Source organism: Meles meles, chromosome 13, assembly GCF_922984935.1.
Source record: "Meles meles chromosome 13, mMelMel3.1 paternal haplotype, whole genome shotgun sequence".
NCBI lineage: Eukaryota > Metazoa > Chordata > Mammalia > Carnivora > Mustelidae > Meles > Meles meles.
The window spans coordinates 20745261-20768699 of NC_060078.1; the positions used below are offsets into that span (position 1 = coordinate 20745261).

Sequence of the window (23439 nt, forward strand, 5' to 3'; positions counted from 1 at the left end):
GAGTGTGGTTTCATGATGCCTCAAAGAAAAAAGTGTTAAAAAGGGAAGGCGTGGTTATGCTGCTGTGAGATTGAATTAAGTGAGTTTACTGAATAGTGAAAGATTCTCTTAGAATTCCCTAACATACTACTTTGAAAACCAGAGACTCCTGACTTGAATACTGTAGATGCAGTACAAAGTAAAATGCCAGTGATTAAATAAATGAATGAATAAATGCAAATTCAGTGCAAATGTTGAGATCTTTTACATTTTTATTTTTGGGGAGAGGAATTAAAAAAGGTAAATTTTTTCAGGTATTTGTAATTTATTGGAAAGACCCTATCATTGTTGGGATGAGGGTTACATGGAAGAGATGGCAGCCCCCTCCACTCTGATTCACTTAGCCTAGGAGCTCTATTCCTATCAAAGGGTTGGGTCTATCCACATTCCTATTTGTCCTTCGTAGGTGATCCAAGGCAGAGAATCTCTGCTGTACCAGCTGGAGGATTTGTTTTGTAGTTCCCCAAAATAGGGAGGACTCTCAGTATCTACTGCTCCAAAACTTAGAGGAGCAAGGCTTTATCCTGAGGGCTCTCAGACCTCTGTTGGGCACTCTGATAATGAAGGGGAAAGACTTCATTGCGTATATTACCAGGTGTCCTTGGTGGCTGGAGGGCCGAGGCCATATAGGCAGGTACCACAGACTCCTGAGAATCAGCATGTGTGGGGAAACAGCAGTGGTTAAACAGAGAAGTAATTGGTGATGGTCTGATGTAGACTCTCTTCTCCTCAAATCTTAGGAAACCTACCTTAATATGTCCGCATCTGACTTTGATTATTTACAGGGCTCATCAATGTCCCTCTCGAGGTCCAGCAGTCGTGAACACTTGGGAAGTGGAAGTGAATCTGATAACTGGAGGGACCGAAATGGAATAGGACCCCCAAGTCCTAGTGAATTTGCAGCTTCTGTTGGCAGCCCCAAACGTAAACAAAACAAATCAAGTGAGCTTTGACTTTTCATCATACTTTTAGATGTAATCAGCCTGAAATTTGTCTGTTTGATTTAGGGTGATGCTCAAATATAAACTCTGTACCCCCTGCCTTCAAGTATTTGGCATAATCCTATGCCACCTCCTCTGTGAAGCCTTCCCCGTTTTCCCAGGTGAAGTAGAGGGCGTAGTTCTCTGCTTCCATGGCCTTTTGTCTGTGCTCTCACTTAGCACTGGTTATACTTGCATTTTTATACTTGCAGAGAATTTGAGCTTCACAGGCTAGGATACACATTTATGCATTCAGCAAGCTCTCACTCATTGCCAGGGTGCTGAGTGTTCTGTTAGGCTATGCCTTATTTGTTGTTTCTTCCCAAGTGTCCAGCAGTTCTGACACTTACTAGGCACTCAGTAGATGTTTGTTGAATGAACGCATGGCCATGCTCACGCAAAACATCCGTATGATGAGGAAAACACAGGGATGTAAAGGAGCCAAGCTGAATGCTGTCCCATTAGCATCGTGGAAAACAGAGGGAAAATGGGCAGATTTGCCCCGTGGAGAGCTATGGAAGGTGAAGAGCAGATCTGATTTTTTAAACTGGCAAGTTAAAGCTGAATTGGCACAAAAAGAAAAAAGAGTTGAAAGCACAGAAGCTGGGATGCCTGGGTGGCTCAGTGGGTTAAAGCCTCTGCCTTCAGCTCAGGTCATGATCTCAGGGTCCTGGGATCAAGCCCCACATTGGGTTTTCTGCTCAGCAGGAAGCCTTCTTCCCCCTCTCTCTGTCTGCTTGCCTCTCTGCCTACTTGTGATCTCTGTCAAATAAATGAATAAAATCTTTAAAAAAAAATAATAAAAAATAAAGTGCAGAGGCTCTGGCTTTGAACAAATGTGGTTGAAACTTAGAATGAGTCCAGTGGTTTTGTCTGTAACAGTACCCACAGTTTTGAGCTGTATAAATAGGTAAGCAGACAAGAATTGATGATAGTAATCACAAGATAGGCCCCTAATGGCCTTTTTCAAGGTTTTCGATGAATTTGGAATTGTGGAACACATAGCGTGGCATATTTGAAGAATACTTGAAGAAGGGCATTCTGAATGAGTGTAGTGGACGTGGTCTACCGTCAGTTGTTACCTTCAATCAGGTGGGCCATGTTGTCCAGGGTCTCAGATTTGAAAAGGCTCGTCATCATGTCAGCCAGGTTAAAATAAGAAAACACATTTCTAGTATACTGACAGAAGTAGCCTGGAGACTTGCATGGGCACGGTGCCTCTGCAGCAGCTGAGAGGCGGGCTGGTGCTGGATGCAGATCTAGGGCTGGAAATGATCTCTGCTCTGTATCTCAATATAAATTCCCTTTGTGCCTTTCTTTTTCTGTCTTTATCTCCTTTCCCTTCGCTTAACACTGGATAATTAAAATTGATTGTACAACTTAGCTGAATTGAAGTTCAGGATTTGGGTTAAGATAGGAAACTCATTAATAAAAAGGAATGATTAAGGAAATAGTTGTCTTTTGTTAGATGTTTTCAGAGCAGAGGGAGTTTAAAACAATATAGAAACTATAAGTAGTCAAAATAAGAAATATAAAAGAAATTATGTGCCATACTATCACTAAGAACATTTTATTTTAAAACATGTTTTTTCACATTTTACTAGTGTTTTGCTTAAGCCAACGATATGTAACATATTGTCGTTTAAATATGCAATAAATATAAAGACATTTTTATGAGATATATTACATTTTGTTGGTGCTAAGTCTTCAAAACCTGGTATTACCAGATTTCATAATCTTACAGAACATTTTCATTCCCACCAAACACATTCCAGGCACTCAGTAGCCACATGTGGCCAGTGGTTACTGTATTCAACAGCACAGTTTTAGACAATTTTTCTTGACACTCTTTTCAAAATCACCAGTGTCCAGGTTTTCTTCAGACATCCCTGCTTATACCAGTTGTTCCAATGTGATTCTCAGTAAACTCTCTTTTATTCTCAGAGAAAGTAAATGTATATCATTTGGACAGTAAATTATATGATCATCCTGCCAGTAACCTCCGTATTGTCAGCTCTGGTGGTTACTCCCATGTGTTCTTCAAACTCTGCTTTGTGTCAGCCTCAAACCAGCACCTCACTGGGTTGATGACTTTGGGTCCTTACCTTTAAGTGTTGGGGGGTCCTCAGGGTTTGATCCTGGGTCCTTGTCTCTACACTTTCTCCCCACAAGAGATAAAACATCTATTTTTTAGGGGCGTCTGGGTGGCTCAGTGGGTTAAGCCTCTGCTTTTGGCTCAGGTCATGATCCCAGGGTCCTGGGATCGAGCCCCGCATCAGGCTTTCTGCTTAGTGAGGTGCTTGCTTCCTCCTCCCTCTCTCTCTCTCTCTCTGCCTGCCTCCCTGCCTGCTTGTGATCTCTGTCAAATAAATAAATAAATCTAAAAAAAGAATAGGAAAAAAAAATCTATTTTTATTTTTTTTTTTTAGATTTTATTTATTTATTTGACAGAAATCACAAGAGAGGCAGGCAGAGAGAGAGGAAGGGAAGCAGGCTCTCCGCTGAGCAGAGAGCCCGATGTGGGACTCGATCCCAGGACCCTGAGACCATGACCTGAGCTGAAGGCAGCGGCTTAACCCACTGAGCCACCCAGGCGCCCCAAATCTATTTTTTAATATGTGTTTTTTATAAAAGTTTTAAGTAAGCTCTATACCCCTTGTGAGACTTGAACTCATGACCCCAAGATCAAGAGTCACATGTTCCATCAACTAAGCCAGCCAGGCACCCTTAAAACATCTATTTTTTTTTTAAGAGAAAGAGAAACTTGATCAGGAAATTCCTTCCACTTGAGATATAGGAAGTATATATACTCTTAGTTGGGAGATTAAAATGACCAGAGAAGGTGATCAGTGGCACATAAAAAAGTGTGGAACCGGATTCTTAGATTTGGAGAATGCATTGACCAAAGGAGATTCGATGTATCTAATTAGCTAGGTGAGTGCCCTCCACCCTTGCCAGTCTGGGAATCCTTCCTGAAGCTGCAACTTTGGTTTAAGAGGAAGAATCCCCACGTGACTGAGAGCCAGTTGTTGGCCAGGGAGGTAGGGGTGGCTACACGGCTCTGCTAGGTTCTCCGAAGCATCTCTGGAAGAGTGTTTGAGTATTTGGCCAAGTGCTTGGCATGGCTCCCTAGTCCATCACCCAGCAGTGCATGTTATTGGGTCTGAGAACCACAGACAATCTGGAGAAATCTTGGCCCACCAAATCAGCCACAGAGTCAAGGCTAGTTCAGCATTGATGTCTTCGAAATTTTCTAAGTTAACTAATGTTCGTAAGTTAAATCCAGAAACTCCACCACCATTCTTACACTTCATATTTTCTCTTAATTTTAAAAGTGCTCTGTTTTGTAATCTAACTGCCCAATTATATTTTTGTAAGGAATGAGATTTACACGTTACAATATCCTACAATTCCTCTGACCACAGGAAAGCACAAGTGTGGATACAGAGGGCCATCCTGCTTTCCAAAAGGAGTCTGGACTTACAGTAACTTTCCATACCTTTATTATATCCCAGGGGTCTTTCTTCCAGTTTCTCATTTAATTCACATCAAATCAATTACAAAGAGCAAATGTTTCTGAATGCTCAGGGAGAATATGATTAATGATTATTAACTACAGAGGTACTGCTGCTGAGCTGCTGCCTCCCAAGTGTAGCTTTTTAATGGCAAGAGCCTCCCTGAAAGTAATAACCAGCATTTCATTAATGAAAAGCCAGTGTTTCAGTAAAGAATTGCTGTATTTCGGCAGCTACTGCTCTGTTCAGCCCCACAATGAAATCTAAAATATTTGAGTGATTAAAATTTTTAATTAAACCATGTTGTCTCTGGGCATTTACACTTGAAGCTTGTCTCTGCTTTGCCTTCCAGCGGAACACTATCTCAGCAGTAGCAATTACATGGACTGCATTTCTTCGCTGACGGGAAGCAATGGCTGTAACTTGAACAGCTCTTTCAAAGGCTCTGACCTCCCTGAGCTCTTTAGCAAACTGGGCCTGGGCAAATACACAGACGTCTTCCAGCAACAAGAGGTCAGTCACTGTTTGTTTATTTTCCTGGGCACCTTCGTTTTGGTTGTATGTATGATGGCTTCTAGAATGAAATCACTCATTGACCTATGCCTGTGCTTTCACTGAGCATTTACTAAAGTCTCATAACGTGTTTTTGCTGCTAAGAAAATGTCATCTCATTTCTTATTTATTTAGTGCAACTAGTAAACACAGGATAGCAAAAATAGAGAAAATTTGGTTTCCAAAAACACACCTTCCCCAATTTGAGCTAAAAGACCTAACCAGTGTATTGATTCATAGGAACTTTTGACTCACAGCTCCCTCAGCAGCAATCTGTATTTAAGATCATTTCAGCCCTTAATCTTTGTTACCTTCATTGGTGGCACTTAAAAGACCGCGTCTAAAGTAAAATCTGTGGTCATCTTCGTCATGTTCACCATCTTCGTCATGTTACTGAATCTGTTCCCACAAAATAGAATGTGCTTTTTATATATGTTAATTTATTCATTAATCTACTGCTTGGCTTTTGCCTGAGCTAAGACAGAAATGTGATGTCTTCCGAAACATCACCACCATGGATTTTGGTCAAACCAATAAGCAATGACTATTATGCACTGACTTAAGTAGAAGAGCCCCTGAACATGACTCTTTCCATTAATGCTGTCATGTTACTAGGGCACAGCTAACCCAGTGCAATAGAAAGCTAGAATATTTCAGTAAACGTATGTATTTTTCAAATCCAGACTTGGTTTAAGTTTTATGCTAGTTTGGCTTAGTTGATGCTAGAGAAGATCTGATTAAGTCAGTAATTCCCAAGCACAAATGCATCAAAAATAATCTAAGATTTTTTTATTATGCAGTTTATATCATAAATTTATGCCCATGGTTCATTAAGTAATTAAGTTTAATTGGTGAACTTTTTTGTTTTTTAACACAAAAAAAGTTGTGTGTATTGGATTTCAGGGTATTGATTTTGTTCTTTTCCCTGAATCTAAATTAGTGTTCATTTAACTGAATTAAATGAACTCTCTAAGTTGAATAACACTTTTCCTCATCAAATGCATTAAAAAACTGTATTTACTGATTTAGTTTTGCTGTTTAGACAAGGATAGCTGATTGAGAAGTTCAAGGGCAGAGTATTTTAACTTGTCCAGACAAAGAAGATTTTGAAGTAAAAGATTGGTTGTTATTCAATAATATTTGATTTGTTTTGTCTATGTGTGTTTAATATTTAAAGAAGCATAGAAATAAATTTATTAAAGGTTCTTCTTATCCATTTACTCCAAGAAGGAAGAAAACAGGACAAAATAAAGCCAGACTGCCTTTATCAAATATTTATTAACTAGACCAGAGGTCAGCAAAGGTACTTCTTATCCATTTACTCCAAGAAGGAAGAAAACAGGATAAAATAAAAGCCAGACTGCCTTTATCGAATATTTTTTAACTAGAACAGGGGTCAGCAAACTGTAGCCTGCAAGCCTGCCTGATTTCGTAAATAAAGTTTTATTGAAACACAGCCACACTCATTCATTTACATATTTTCTGTGGCTGCTTTCAAGCTCAAATAGGAGAGTCGAATAGTTGCAAAGGAGATAATTTGTCCCACTAAGCCGGAAATATTTACTCTCTTGCCCTTTAGAAAGAGAGGATCCCTAACATAGAGAATCTCTATTTAATTGAATTTCTAAAAACATATCTTTAGACATGATAGACAAAAAGGTTTTCTAAGATCTGGATATACCTTCAAAATGAAAACAGAATATCTCAAATTAATTTCTATATAATTTGAATGAAAAGTATAAATTTGGTTGTTTCTTACATGTAGAATATTTTCTAATAATTAGATATCACTTAACAAGAATTTCCCAGTAAGTGACCTTGTGGGATTTAGTCTATTGTAAGCAAGTTGAATATTCATTTAGCCACTTTCACAGATGATGTCTAAATACATAATTACTAGCCATAGCTGTCAGTTATTTTACACTTTCGGTGAGCCCATTGCTTTATATCTCCAATCATATTTAATGCCCACTGGAGCCCCATAGGGTACAGTATTGTCAACCCTAGGTGCCCACAACTAGTAATGGCAGAGGCAGAATAGAAAGCCAACTCTCTCAGGCTTCAGAGCCCATTACCTTTCCGTTACTCCACAGTGTCTTGAAAGGAGGGGTCATATTCTTGAGCTACTTTATTGCTAATGCCAGAGAGGGCAATTACATTGTCCCTGGAAATACCTCTTGTATGCCACTGTTGGACATAATTTGCCAGAATGAGCCAAGTGAACCATGTGTCTGATGTAGTTTAGGAATTCTTCTCTCATTCGTATGTAGAACACAGTGGAGGATACCAGAGATTATATTATTTGATTTCTTTTTATAGCGCTATGCTTAACCAATTCAGAATCCAAACCTAGGAAATAGTTTCTCTCTTCTGGACAGGTATGTATCCTTCCGCTTATGAGTTCCCCAAAACTATAGAATTTGTGCTTCCCTTTTTGCTCTGGCTGCCAGAATGCTAAGACCTAAATATTTAATCTCAAATGCAGTAAATTACTGGCTTAGCCTAAGTTTTATGCCAGAATCATCATTTACTTTTCACCACCTTTATTACTTAGCCCTTGTCCCCTCGGTTTGTGACACCACTGTTCCTTTTTGGCAGTAGGCATATTAGTAAATGGAATATGTGTAATAATGAGTTGAACTTTTAGTAAGCAAGAAAATAAGTTCTCAATGTATTGGTTATTATTACTTTTTCACCTACAGATCGATCTTCAAACATTCCTCACTCTCACAGATCAGGATCTGAAGGAGCTGGGAATTACGACTTTTGGTGCCAGAAGGAAAATGCTACTTGCTATCTCAGGTGAATATAAATCCTCACACTCACATTTTAAAATCTGAATAACTTCTGCCCGTGGCCCCAGCCAGTGGGGCTGGTTCTGTCCATCAACCACTTGCTTACACGCTGACACCTTGTGGTTGTGGTTCTAGAGCGTTTTCCCACTAACAGTGTGACAAAGTCTGAGAACATCCCTACTACTCCTTCATCAAGGCGTTGGCCTGAAAACCTGCCTTGACAATGTTGTTCTTTAAAACAGATCTCTTCAGCAAGATCTAACCAAAATTGCCCTTTGCAGAACTTAAGAATGGGGGAGAGGTGGAATTCTCCTTTTCATGGTTGTGTTAAGCAATAATCATTGGGAGTAATTACTCTGGTTTGGCTGTCATGTTCCACCTGCATGTATCCTTGTCTGCCAGCTGAGATAACTGCACCAGAGAAGAGAATGGTCCTTGCTGTAGCTGCAATCTGGCAGTATTGTCTTGCTTTAAAATTTTTCCCAAACTCTTAATAGAATTTGTGAGTCACAGAAGAGTGTAGTATCCTGAGTGTAGCTACAGAATGAAGGAAGATAATGTTGTCTGTCTACCAGACCACCTTTTTTTTGTGCACCTATTGCATATTCTATGTATTAGAAAACATTCTTATGTGTATTTCCTGAGTACCTGCCATTTAAGAGGAATTAAGCTGGGTGGTGAGTCAGGAATCTGCAGATACATAACCATGTACCTCAAAAAGTTGTTTGGAGAAATATAACGGCAAAAAGAAACATAAAGGTCAAAAAAAAAATGAGGTTACTTTTTGAAGTTCATTAATATCAATATTATATGTGTGCCAGTTTCTCAGAAAGAGACACCAAGGGCAGAAGCCAAGTGTCAGGTGTGGTGGGAAAATGACTTTGCCTTTTCCAAACATTGGTTTTTGCAGACTCTGCCTATATGAGGCCAGCGGTGCCATCCAACCAGTGCAAGTCCTTCCCAGTGCAAGTCCTCTCCAAACAGCATTCACTTATCAGATCAGCAAATAAAATAAAAACCTCAGTCGTTTTCCATTTAATTTTAGCCTGAGAGTGCATCCCTCTCCCAACCCCATCAGGAAATTGTATATATAGACCTAATACCTGAAACGTATAAGCAGAGCAGCTCTGAAAGAAGGGTGGAAATTCAGCTACTGAGCAGCCTGTTAGGGTCCTCCGTGGATAGGATTCTGTAGGCGTCAGTTGGAGAAGTCTTCTCCCCTCCTGCGCACCCACGTAGTTGCATTAATGAAACTCCACAGGGTAGATGCTTTTTCTTGTTTTGTTCATAAGATCAGCTTTGTATAGTAGGAGGAGCACTGTGTTCACATAAGGAGATCTGGGCTTTGCCTCTGCTAAGGCATTAGTCCTTGGGTGAGTTTCCAAACCTCATGTGGTTTTAGTTTCTTAACCATGAAGGTGGGTTGGAATGGATGATTGTGTAAGATTACCTTCCTTTTCTAAGGTCTGTCCTTCCATGCGCTGTGTCATCAGGGGTAGTGAAAATAACAATTTTAGCAGTGTATGTGATTAGCAGTACACCGTTTCGTTCTTTCTCTTTTTACTACCTGTGGCAATAGGATAATTTGCAATTTGCTTACTCTGAAGCTTAGCCCTAAATGCTATTTCTAGACTCAAATTAACCTTATATATGTTCATGTTCTTTTATTAATTTAAAAAAGAAATTAATATACTACTTGAAATTTGATTAACTCACATAATAACTGAGCCTGTAGTGTAAATATATACTTGTGGGCAGGCACCTTTATACCAGAGAAGTTTATGTCCTAGAATTTGATAATTAATTATTCACTAGAAAATCATGGAATGTCAGGGACCATATAATGAAAATTAAGTTCTTTCTTTGTGCACCAAACTTTGTAAAGCTTCCAGCAACAAGCAGATATCTCTAAATGATTGGGACCTTTATTCTGGAAGACATTTGTGATGTATTCCAGATGGGTTTTGGAGGAGTAGAGTGGAAACAGGAGGGGTTTTGAAGCTTCTTTAAAATTTTTTTTTCTTCATTCATCCTCAGTGTGGTTCTGTTGTGGTTATATACTACTTCTGTAAACCACCTCTCTCAATGGGGCTCACAGGTCTTCTTGCTTTTAAAGGAAATAAGAGGCTTTGAATAGATGCCTTATGAATGTTTGGCACAGTGTGAAGTATTCAATTATTTTAAGTATGATTTTGCCTTACTTTGTTGAGCGTATTTGTTTGAACCTGGTAAATTGTTTTCTCTGCAAGTAATGTTTTTATTGAGAAACCCTTTGTCGAAAAACTTCTTTTTCCAATTCAGCTCATCTGATAACAAAGACATCCATTTCCTAGTCTCAGAACATTCCATTTCCAGGGATAGAATGCAGGATAGCTAGGCAGCTTTTACTCATGTTTGTCTTGTGGTTATATTGTTTGGTTAGATACAGAGTTTGCTCAAAATTCCTTTCTAAAATTTTGTAGATTTTTAATTTCTAATCAGGGTTGTTCTTTCAGTGTAAGGTTTTATTTTGTTTTTAATCTTGGGCCCAAGGACATTTCTTTTAATGTCATAGAAGGAGAGGAGATTTATCTCTAGTAGAGACAGATCAGAGGGGGAAAAAATGGTCTTTTTTCAGATCTATGATTTTTTGAAAATTCTTTGATTTCTCTCAGAATATTTTAGTGAGAGATTAACTAAATGTACAGGGACAAGGTAAAAGGAACTTTAACATCCTGTTGACAGGCTTCCCACATCGGCCTCAGGTAGATCTAACATTTCCTGACCTATTCTTTTAGTTTGTGACTCTGTTCAGACCCGCAACAAGATCCTGAGAGCTGCCAGGATTGTGTGAACCTTGGAATTTCAAAGAAAAAGGTTGGTATTTTCCCAAACTATCTCTTAGGTTTACTTGAAAAAAATCAGGAGGGAGTTTGCTTTATAATATAAAAAAGAACAACAAAAATTAGTCTCTTCAGTAGGACTTGATCTTTAATAATCTCTGGAAGATTTATCTGTTTCACATTTAGAAATATATACCTTAGAAATTATTTAGAAATTATTTCTTTAGGGAATGGATGAATTCCTTCATGATCATTTTATGCTTTCAAAAATCTAGTTGATGTGACTTTCCAGAATAAAGTTTTCAATGTCTCTTTTAAAAATGTGTTTGTCTTCAGTGGCTCAATTTCTTCATGTGCTCAATTGTGCACGTTACGTGTGCTAGGGGAGACTGGTGTTTCACCTGTTCATTCCTCTTCTTTCTCGATAGTACGGAAATGTTCTCCTGATTCATGGGTTATTCTCTCATGAGAAAATGGAGACCAAAGACAGTCCTCTAACTAGAAGGTGATAAAACTTTCCCAAGCCATGTACTTTTAAGGGGATTCATTTTCTTAACTCTCTTACAGTTGCCTTTAAGTACATTAAATTCTGTCTTGATTTCTGAATCTCTGTTTTTTAAACAAGATACATGTGTTCAACTTTTAGTAGGAATGTCATTGTTACAGTGTTTCTGCAGGAGTTTGAAGGTAGCCATCTATAAAGGAACCTGCATATATCTTGCTTGTACAAATATCTTCCTTGTTTCTCAAGAGTTTTAAAGATGTGTTAGAATTTCTGTTTAAAAAATAAATTTGGTATTGTGAAATCTGAAGTATAGCTGTATTATCTTTCATACCTGAAACTACTGATTTTTAAAATTTGTATTCCGATGCCTCAGTTGGTCTTCTCTACTTGGATGGACCATTGGAGCCTAAAGCCCAGAACATGGACCTCTATATAGGCAGATAGAGTTTCAGCCTGTCACTTAAACGTTATTTTTAAAACTCAATTTTCTTATCTAAAATGGAGAATAGTGGGTACTTGGTGGCTCAAGTCAGTTGAGCGCCTGCCTTCAGCTCAGGTCATGATCCTGGTGTCCTGGGATCGAGTCCCATGTCCAGCTCCTTGCTCAGCAGGGAGTCTGCTTCTCTGCCCCTCCCCTGGCTCATGCTTTCTCTCTCTCACTCACTCTCTGTCTCTCTCTCAAATAAATAAAATCTTTAAAAATTATATAAATAAATAAAATGGAGAATAGTAATATCACTTACTCCTTAAGGAGGACTTAAATAGGACAAACGAAATCATAAAGTGCTTATCTTATAATAAGCACTACTAAATTTCTGTTATTTTTGTTCTGCCCTAAGACCTCACTATGACCAAAAGAGAGATGTCTCCACTCTTGCATCACCCCTGTGGGGCAGACATTTACATTTTGGAAGGTAGCGGAGTGAAATGTTAAGGGTGCTGGTTCATCTGCCAGAACTTGGGAGATAAGTGCACACCCAGCCGTATGGCTGTCCCTAGCCACCTGTGACCATCCCCTGCAACCTGAGTCTCTTGTTTTGAACCGCAGCACTAGTGTAGCCATAGCTTGCAGTGCAACTTCAGAATTGGAAAGGGGACTGTACCCGTGTGGTGGTGAGAATGTTTTGAGTTACTGTGCAAATGCTCGTTTTGGATTGCTGGCTCTACTCCTGCCCAAAAAACAAGGAAGGAAGGAAAGGAGGGAGGCAGGAAAGAAAAAGGAAAAGACAACACAACTTTAATCACATCAACTATATAATCCCATTATTTGATACTTCGGTTTGATGGCTATCGGAACTCTAATTTCCGGAGTATGACAATTCTCTTTACTGGTATGAGTTCATTAGCAAGAGTTACATCATTTGGTTTGAGGATTTGTAAATACATGTGTTGGGGGAAAGGGGATTGTTGCATAGTGATAAACTGGGTGGACCACTTCAATTAATTTTTTCCTTTCTGGTTAATAATTTCTAGTTGATGAAAGGCAAAGTAAACTGTGTTTTTCTCAGGACTCTGGGTTTTTCAAAATGAAAATAAAACATCTTAGTTTTTCCCTGAGAACTTGAGTTCAAGTATTAGTTGTTTTCAGTTACAATAATTTCATAAACCGTTGGTATTTTTACTAAGTTGATTTTTTTATTCAAAGGAAACTCCTGCTGATACAGTTCCTCACACAACTCTTTCTGACTCAGGGAGCAGAGGCATCATGAGTCAGGGGAGCCATTGGGCTGTGGCTTAACACTTCATCGTGCTCCTTCGTTATTCTCACATTTCTATGTGGAGTCGTCTTTTCATGTCTGACTTCAGTAATTTAATGAATGCTGTGTTTGACATGGATGAGTTCAGTAGCTGCAATAATTTTCTGTGTCATTGGTAATACATCCTCTCATATGCCTTTCACCACCTCTGATGGCTCCCCTTTCCTTGCCTCTGCAATGACATTTGGGATAGTTCAAACTGGTTAATTTGTCTACCAGGAATATAGAGGGTTCTGAGAACATGACATATCTGCCAGATAGTCTACAAACTGCAATAAAAATGATTTACTGTCCTTGGTTCTCTCGCTACCAACATGCTTCATTTAATATCAGACTTTCTAGCATTTCAGAAATGTCTTGACCGGCAGCTAAAACTTTTCCTTTTGCTACCAGATTGACTTTCCCTCCAAAACCCTTCTATGTCACCATTTTCTGGGCTCTACTGCCCTGTCCCGTAGACTGTAGAACTTTTCCATTGAGCTTCTAACAATTCTCTCTTTTTCTCTCTAGAACTAAATAAAAATCGAAGAAAGCTTTTTGAACCACCAAGTGCACGCACCTCTTTCCTGGAAGGCGGAGCGAGTGGGAGGCTACCCCGTCAGTATCATTCAGACATTGCTAGTGTCAGTGGTCGCTGGTAGCAATATCCTTGAGGCATGCACCCGCCAAACCTGTCAAGTTGGACACAGGAGATCTGTGAACAGCCTTCACTGCACACCGTCCTCAGTACTCTGGGTGTCTGGTATCAGGACCAACGCATCTTACTCAAACCTGGACTTTGTGCCAAAAAGGAAGAAAAGAGAGAAGGTGAACTTATATCATCATACAGAAATGCCACATTTGGATGACTTTTTTTAAGCGGCAGTCCGACAGAACTTGCATTTTGAGGGTAGGGCTTTATTTCCTGTTTTTATTTACCTAAGTAATGTATGCACTGATTTTTTACTTAAAATGAAGGATTAATTGACATCTGGGATGCCAGAAAACTTAGAGGTTCTTTTTGTTTGCTTGTTTTGTTTAGGGATTTGGGGATTTTTAAAAAAATAATCAAAATGGAATTTTCTGGTACTGCTTTGAAATAATTATTGAGGTCTTTCAGCACTTTACACTTTCTAATTTCTTGTCCTGTGGAAATCATGCCTCTTTCTCTCAACTTTCATGTCACCTGATGTATTGGTACAAATCAGATTTAGGCATACTTTTCTGACAATCAAATTTTTATTTGAAATGGTACTGGATTATTAGTTTTGTGCCAAATATTCTGACTTTGGGAAATGTAAATGACTCCCCTTGGTTCTGGACCAGTTCTGTTCATTTATGTCAACATCTAGAAATAATTAGGAATTAACCTATTTCACATAACAGGTACAAAGAGAGACCAGATGGACTTTGCAATATTAACCCTTTGCAGTCATCATTTAGCCGCTGCCTGTATTGCTAAAATGATTTTAATGGTTGTCTGAAGGCAAAGGGCGATTCTTTAGTATACTGCCACTAAAGGACACTTATTTATATCAAACTTTTATTTTTAGATATTATAAGCATACAGTACATAACTGATTAAATTGATATCTACTAGAGATTTATGGTAGAGAATGGACGGCATTCAATAACTGGAGCCCTAGATTGTCACTTTATTTAAAAAAAAAGACAAATAATCATCTGACAAGACAGCACTGTTGCCATTAAGAGGAGAAATAGATTACTATCCTTATCATGGACACTCTAGCTGTGCTCCATATGGTCACAGGACTTTCAAAAACCGTATCTGTCTGCTTGAACTAGACTTGTGTTTGTTGAGAAACAGAAAGGCTTTATTTAAGTTTCCAGGGTGACAGTTTATAAAAACTGCGTTCCAAAGGAAGACCCAAAAAAAAAAAAAAAAAAAAAAGAAAGCCTATTTTCTAAGTGGCTAGACTCATTGTTACTATCTTATACTGTGAAAGTCCAAGAAATCAGGCAACATTGTTTCCTAGGTCTTTTCGGACATCTTACTATAGATTTATGAAGGGTTTTCAATTCATGAAGAAAATCACTAAGTGCCTCTCTTTCTTCAAGACAATATTATTTCCAAGTGTATTGATTTGTTGGAAAACTTTCCCATAGGAAATGTTGTGAATTACCTGTACTGTAATGACTTATTTATGTTCAGTATTCAAGACTTTCTACATGGACATAAACCACTGTCACACATTCTCAGCAGAAGGTATTACATAAGCCTACATAACAATTGGGGAGTTTCATACAAATGTGAGATTAGAAAGATTCGCCAGACATTTTTCCATGACTAAGTCTTTCCATTAAAGTAAGAAAAAGAATTGAAATTTTGCACACAGAAAAAAATTTCACCTTAAAAAATAATATTGGTAACCCGGAAGGCATAAGTAATGGGCCTGTCATAAAATTTTATCTGTAATGACAGCACGAAGGGGATGCCCATTCCTAAACTAAATCTTGCATGCTTAGGTGTGAGAACTAAATTGCTTCTTTTGCAAGTACAACAGAGTCATCCTGTGCACAAGTCACATGTACGATGGCGTTCCCGGCTTTACGTGGCTGTATGGACACATCATGCAACACATTCAGCACAGGGTAAGAATTTGTATTCGTTTCCTGTTCCACTCAGTGCTGTAAATTTCATTTCTTTAATAAGACCTTCCTAAATTAGAAAAAATAATAACAACAATCATTTAGAGCTCTTTCCCCAGCTCTACCATGCAGTTGTAATAGGAGGAAGATGGGATGAATTCACAGTATTAAGTTGATAACAGGTTTTATGAACAGTCCTTTGATACTATGCCAAAGAGAAAACTGTCCCAGTTAAACTAGATTAAATAGGGTGGCTAAAAATTAAAAACAACAACAACAAAAAACACTGGAAATTACTTTTCTCACTTTCTCTTGATGCAATGAAGGGAATATGACACTACAGTATATGGTGTTGTTAGTGTTATATGATGCACAAAATACTTGGATTATTTGAATAAATGTTAGCTTTTAATCAGTCTGTGCCTTAATAATGACCGGTTATCTGTAAATAGAGAACAGATACAGATTGTATTTTTGTGGGGTTTTTTTGTCCTTCTAGTGATTTTTTTTTTAAATGAGAGATGGAATTAAGCATTGAAAATGGGAATTTTTCTAAACTAATCAAGTGTTATATGAAAAATAAATTTATATAACCCCTTTGTATTGCCCTTGCTAGATGAAATGTGTCTTTTTTTTTTTTTTTTTTTTTTGCCTTTTTCAGCAGAATTGGAAGATGTCTCTGTAGTAGCATTGAGCGTGCATTCTCTCTTCCTGTTGTTTTGCATTGGCCATCCTCATTTTCATCCAGAAGCTAAGGCACTTTATTTTAGCCAGTGAGCTCAGGACCAGTAATCAATCGTTTCTCTGGCCACCCATAGGTGTATACCAAAAGAGTAAGATTACACATTTTATTCTTGTTCTTTATTTCTTTTATAAAGAGTCAAATGTATGAGCACTTTGACAACCTCATCCATCAGCAGAGGAGCTCTTGCCTAAAGTCATGCGGGGCTTCTTGACCCAGGTTCCTGTTTCGGAGACGGACTGTCGTGCTGTCACACTGCACACCGAACCCTCACTCTGCCTTGTGCTGAGATTTTATCTGAACTCATCTTCAAATGGAATTAATATATTGCCAATCTTGAGAGTTGTTAAATCTCAAGGAAATGCTAACCTTCCTCTTATTTATGCTTCCAGAAATACCTCCACTTGAATTATCTGTGCCAGTGGTTCTTTAATAATGTTTCTAGCACAAGAGTTCTTTAGATAACGGAACTATTACCTGTAAACCCAATATTAAGTTATTCATTTGCTCATTTTGTTTTAAATACATAGGGCTTAGTAAGTACCAGGCCCCGTTCTAGGAACATCAATGAAAACAGTATGGGACACCTGGGTGGTATAGTTGGTTAAGTGCCCAGCTCTTGGTTTCAGCTCAGGTCATGATCTCAGGATCATGGGATGGAGCCCTGCATTGGGCTCTGTGCTGAGTGGAGTGTGGATTCTGCTTAAGTTTCTCAAGCTCTCTCTACTTTCCCCTCCCTACTGCTCACTCTCATTCTCTAAAAAATAATCCTTAAGAAAAATGGAAAATGGTGGAGAGACTGGACATTGGACTGTCCCTGCCCTTTAACACAGGCCTCCATGTGTTTATAGCACTGAGAACTCCTGTGCTGAATAGAAACCCCAGTTTTTGACAAAACTGTTGAAAAGTTCCCATCTCAGAAATGGACCTATGCTCTCAAATGCAGTATTTCTTTCATCTACCTTTTGTTTTCTAGGTTTCATAAGTTTAATCAGATTCTCAAAAGGAATGTGGCCAAAGGGGTTATGACCCACAGCTTTATAGTTACGTTATATGACCCATAACTTCTGAGATTTGACTCCAGGTGACTTTATATTTAAAATTCAGATTTACCTTGAGAGAACATGAGTTTGCTATCACTGAGGACAATCTGAGAATGTAGCAATAGAGAGTGATGCTAGATGGTGACATAAGTTGTTCTTGACTTTGCTCCCCCCACCCCCAAGAATGACTAACAACTATTCTTGGACAGAGCACCACTAAGAAAGTCCTAGAAAATGGGGGTGAGACTGAAGTGCCCCTCATGCCACAAAGACCAAGACAAAATGGACTGGAAGAGTATGAGAAGTAGCTACACACTGATAGCATTGCTTCTCCCCCAACCCAGTGCAGTACTGTGCCAAAAGGTCTCCCGTAAACCTATTGTTCCTCCACTGGAAAAAGAGGTCCCAGGGGAGACATCCAGCCACTTGAGGGTAGTGGGTTTTTTGATAGAAGCACCTACTCTGATCTCTCTCCATGGGGATCATGGGAATCTCATTATGATGGAGAAGGGGAGAGGGGCTTCCAACAACCAACACTCAAATCTTAGAGACAACATTTCCACCTGCAGACCCAATCAATATTTCCAACCAGTGACTTTGTAAATCCACAGAGCCACATAGGTGATGCTTTCTGACCAGCTGCATTCATACCACAGCAGGGTACAGACCTACCAGATCTGGGTTTTCAAATAGAGTTTGCCAGCCCTGCAGTCTCAGTCTTCCTGCACCCAGCCAGGAGAGCTGTGTCATAGCCCCCTCCCATCCTCTTTCATAGTCCCCAGCCCCATACGACAGGTAGGGCTGAGAGAACACCTGGAAGTTGCTTTGTGATGCACTAACATGCAAGCTAAGGTGAGAGGAAAGAACTGATTGCCCCCAAAGAAGAGTAGCCTGTTTGGCCAGGGAACTTGGGGAATGGGTTGGTTTGCAACAGTACCACAAACAGACCTTAGTGGTATTGGAGCTGATTCTCCTGCTGTGCCCAAAGAAGAGAAATAATTTCATAGCTCTAATTCTTCTTCTTTTTTTTTTTTTAAGATAATATTTATTTATTATACAGAGAGAGCACAGCAGGGTGAGCAGCAAGCAGAGGGAGTCGGAGAAGCAGGCTCCCTGCTGAGCAGAGAGCCTGATGTGGGGCTTGATCCCAGAGCCCTGCGGTCATGACCTGAGCCAAAGGCAGATGCTTAACTGACAGAGCCACCCAGGCCCCCCGGCCCCAATTACTCTTGAATACAACCTTAAAGCTGCCTGACCAGGGAACCTTATCAGAATTCGTGGGAAGTTGTATCGCCTCAGCCAGGCCTGCTTACAGTGGCACTTAAAACAGAAAGCATAGCCCATGACACTCCCCATCTGTGGAGCAAAATAAGTGACCTCACTAACTAGAATATTCATTGCACACTCTTGCCTGATTCAGGTGCCCAAACAAGCCATGTGTACCATGGGTCCTGTCCTACTGCCCTGCAGGGAAGGAAAGCTCTTTTCATAGCCCCTGCCACTACTGCTCCCAGTTCTCACTATTAGATAAGCCTGGCCAGGAACAAAGGCAACAGTGGAGCTGACCCCACAGTTTCATTTGGTTAGGGAACCCAGCGGCAGTCCTAATAAGATGTTTCCAGCCAGGGTCACATCATCCCAGCACTGACAGAGCTCAGTTACCTTGCCCTCAGACCTTAATGGCAGGCCCCATTGTCCAGGAATCTTGTTACCCCAGCAGACAGGTCCAGAACCCCAAACTTAGCTGACTTAGTACTTAATGAAGTACGGTCTCTGCAAAGTGAACCTGTGAAATCTGAAAGATGAGACAACTTAGATACCAATGTAAGGATCACAAAAATCAGGTAAATATGACACCACCAAATGAAACTGAAAGCTGAAACTAATAACTGAAGGAAATGGAAACAGGGAAATGGAAATCAGTGAACTGTCAGGCAAAGAATTCAGAATAATCCTCTTCAAAAAGTTTAGTGACTAGAATAACAGTTAAAACTAGGAAAATAATTCATGAGCAAGATAAGATGTTCAAGAAAGAAATGATAACTATAAAAAACGAACCTAGAGCTAAAAAGTGCAGTAACTGAAGAATTCAATTGATTGAAAGGAAGACTCAGGGGGCGCCTGGGTGGCTCAGTGGGTTAAACCTCTGCCTTCGGCTCAGGTCATGGTCTCAGGGTCCTGGGATCGAGCCCCGCGTCGGGCTCTCTACTCAAGCAGGGAGCCTGCTTCCTCCTCTCTCTCTCTGCCTGCCTCTCTGCCTACTTGTGATCTCTGTCTGTCAAATAAATAAATTAAAATCTAAAAAAAAAAAAAAAAGAAAGGAAGACTCAGAAAACAAGAAGAAAAAAAGGAGACTCAAGAAATAATAAGAAACCTGGAAGATGGGACATTTGAAATTATCAAGTCAGAGGAGCAAAAAGAATAAAAAAGTGAAGAAAGGGTGCCTGGGTGGCTCAGTTGGTTAAGCGACTGCCTTAGGCTCAGGTCATGATCCTGGAGTCCTGGGATCAAGTCCTGCATCCGGCTCCCTGCTCAGCAGGAATTCTGCTTCTCCCTCTGACCCTCCCCCTTCTCATGTTCTCTCTCTCTCTCTCTTTCTCATTCTCTCTCTCTTAAATAAAATCTTTTTTAAAAAGTGAAGAAAGCTTATAGGACATATGGAAAATAATAAAAACAATATTAATACAATAACAATAAAAACACATGGGAATTCCAGAAGGTGGACAAAATGAGAAAGGAACAGAAAGTATATTCAAATAAATAATACCTGGAACTTTTCCATGGAGGGGAGAGAAGTAGACTTCCAGATCTAGGAGCCCCCAAAGACTCCAAATAGATCGAACTGAGACATTATAATTATATTGTCAAAAGTCATAGAATTTTAGGAGAAGCAAGAAAAAAAAAAGAGGTTATGTACAGGGAACCCCATAAGATTATGGGCAGGTTTCTTAACAGAAACTTAACAGGCCAGACAAGACTGGGAGGACATATTCAAAATGTTGACATTTAAAAAACACAAACAAAAAAACCCTGTCAACCAAAAATAGTATACTTGGTAAGCTGTCCTTCAGAAATGAGGGAGGGATAAAAACTTTCCTGAACATATAAAAGCTGTGGGAATTCATCACCATTACATCTGCTAAAGGGAGGTCTTTGAGTAGAAATAAAAGGTTGCTAATTAACATCCTAAAAACATAAAGCAGTGTGAATGATAGATATACTATCAACGTTAGATTGCACACTATGGTAATCGATTCTGTACCATGGTAATGGTGGTGCATAATTCACTAACAATTAGTAGTTATAAAACAAAAGTAGTAAAAATAATCATAACTACAAAAATTTGTTAAGTTGCACAATATTAAAATATGTAGGTTATAACATCAATAATGGAAAATGTGAGGAGAGAAATAAAAGTGTAAAATAAAAAGTGCTAAGGAATTCTATCAAAGTTGTTACTAGCTTTAAAAACGGTGTTAAAATATGGCATCTTGAAATTATGTTCTCCCTACTAAGAATAAATACTTTTAATAAGGTGTCTTTGGGTTTTTTGTTACCATTATATTCCTTTGGAAAATGGACAATAAATAAATATTTTAAAAATGTGTTTTTTTTTTAAGGTGTTAAAATTTTAAGATTTTATGTAAAGGAAAAACCTGTTGTAATTATTCAAAAGTTCATGATTTAAAAAGAGTCAGAGGATACTGATACCACATAACATCAAACACAATAAAAGACAGCAGGATAAGAAACAAAGAACAATGAAAAAAAAAAAAAAACAGAATAAAGCAACCAGAAAACAATGAACAAAATGGCAATAACTCCTTACTTACTAATAATTCATTAAATGTTAATGGGTTAAATTCTCCAATCAAAAGACATAGAATGCCAACTAGATAAAAAAAGAAAATCAAGGGGCGCCTGGGTGGCTCAGCGGGTTAAAGCCTCTGCCTTCAGCTCAGGTCATGATCCCAGGGTCCTGGGATCGAGCCCCGCATCGGGCTCTCTGCCTGGCTGGGAGCCTGCTTCCTCCTCTCTCTCTCTCTCTGCCTGCCTCTCTGCCTACTTGTGATCTCTATCTGTCAAATAAATAAAAAAAAATCTTAAAAAAAAAAAAGAAAATCAAGGATATGCTGCCTGAAAGAGACTCACTTTAACCTTAAATACGCATAGTCTGAGAGTGAAGGGAAAGAAAAAAATAATTCAAACAAAAGGTAAATAAAATCCATATTTATATCAGAAAAAATAGACTTTAAAACTTCTAAAAGGAGGGGTTCCTGGGTCACTTAATTGGTTAAGCTTCTGCCTTTGGGTCAGGTCTTGATCCCACGGTCTTAGTATCGAGCCTCACAGTGGGATCCCTGCTCATTGGGAGCCTGCTTCTCCCTCTCCCTCCTCCTGCTTCTCCCCTGCTTGTGCACTCGTTCTCTCTCTCTCTCTCTCTGCCAAATAAATAAAATCTTTTTAAAAATTAAAAAATGCTAAAAAGAGGCAAAGTAGCTCATTATATAATGATGTAGGGGTCAGTCGACCCAAAAATATAACTATTGTGAATATTTATGCACCCAAATTGGAACACCTAAATTTATAAAGCAAAACCCAACAGAGCTAAAAAGAGAAATAGAAACACAATAGTAGTTGGGGACCTTAATACCCCACCTTCAATAATGAACAGGCCAGACAGAGAATCAATATGGAAACCGTGGATTTGAACAACAGTATAGACCAAAAGAACCTAACAAATATATCCAGAACCTTCTATCGAATGAGAGCAGAACATACACTCTTCTCAAGCACACATGGTAACTTTTCTTAGAATAGATCATACATCAAGGCACAATACAAGTCTTGGCAAATTCAAGAAAATTGAAATCATACTAAGTATCTTCTCTGATTGTAATAAAATCAAAAAGAGAAAAACTGGAAAATTCATGAATTTGTGGAAATTAAACAACTTTATCTTAACCAATGAAAAAAGAAATTAAAAAGGAAATAATATCCTAAGACAAAAGAAAATGGAAACAAATCATACAAAATTTATAGTATGCAAAGTAGTTCTCAGAAGATCATAGTAATAAATACCTACATTAAGAAGCAGGAAGAGGGGCACCTGGGTAGCTCAGTGGATTAAGCCTCTGCCTTCAGCTCAGGTCATGATCCCAGGATCCTGGGATCGAGCCCCACACTGGGCTCTCTGCTCAGTGGGGAGCCTGCTTCTCCCGCTCTCTCTGCCTGTCTCTCTGCCGACTTGTGATCTCTGTCAAATAAATAAATAAAATCTTTAAAAAAAAAAAAAAAGAAGAAGAAGAAGGAAGAATCCTAAATAAAAAACCTAAGTCTGTGCTTTAAGGAACTAGAAAGTGAAGAACAAATTGAGCCCATAGTTAGCAGAAGGAAGGAGATATTAAAATTAGAGGAAAGATAAAAGAAATAGCGAATAAGAAAACAATAAAAAATTGATAAACATTTAGCTGGCCTAACCAAGAAAAAAAGAGAGAAGTCCCAAATCAACAAAATGATAAATGAAAATGGAGATATTACAACTGACACCACAGAAATACAAAGAATCATCGAAGAATCACAAGTTGTTTGTAAGTTATGAACAACCATACCTCAGCAAGTTGGACAATCTAGAAAAATTAGAAAAGTTCTTAGAAACATGTAAACTACTAAGACTGGATCAGGAAGGGGCACCTGGGTGGCTCGGTGGGTTGGGCCTCTGCCTTCAGCTCGGGTCGTGGTCTCGGGGTCCGGGGATGGAGTCCCACATCGGGTTCTCTGCTCAGCGGGGAGCCTGCTTCCTCCTCTCTCTCTCTGCCTGCCTCTCTGCCTACTTGTGATCTCTCTCTGTCAAATAAATAAATGAAATCTTTAAAAAAAAAAAAAAGACTGAATCAGGAAGAAACAGAAAATTAGAATAGGCAAATTACCAGTAAGGAGTAATAAAAAATCTTTCAGTGAAGAAAAGCCCAGGACCAATGGCTTCACTGGTGAGTTTTATCAAATATTTAAAGAATTAGTGCCAATCCTTATCCTTCTCAAGCTGTTCCAAAATATCAAAGAGGAGGGAACACTCCCAGGCTGAATTTACAAGGTCAGC

The 23439-nt window shown here is 38.9% G+C and overlaps 1 protein-coding gene across 3 annotated transcripts in view; it reads left to right on the plus strand.

Moving 5' to 3' along the window:
- BICC1 (BicC family RNA binding protein 1) overlaps window positions 1–13606 on the plus strand; it is a 279797-nt gene extending 266191 nt beyond the window's left edge. For 2 of the 3 annotated variants that reach the window (XM_046027901.1, XM_046027902.1), the window contains exons 18-21: window positions 825–981; window positions 4887–5047; window positions 7789–7888; window positions 13476–13606. In XM_046027901.1, the coding sequence (XP_045883857.1) occupies window positions 825–981; window positions 4887–5047; window positions 7789–7888; window positions 13476–13606 (549 nt within the window). Of the gene's footprint in view, window positions 1–824; window positions 982–4886; window positions 5048–7788; window positions 7889–10658; window positions 10738–13475 lie in introns of all 3 variants that reach the window. The other variant, XM_046027903.1, reaches the window with a different exon arrangement.
- Window positions 13607–23439: the final 9833 nt, after the last annotated feature.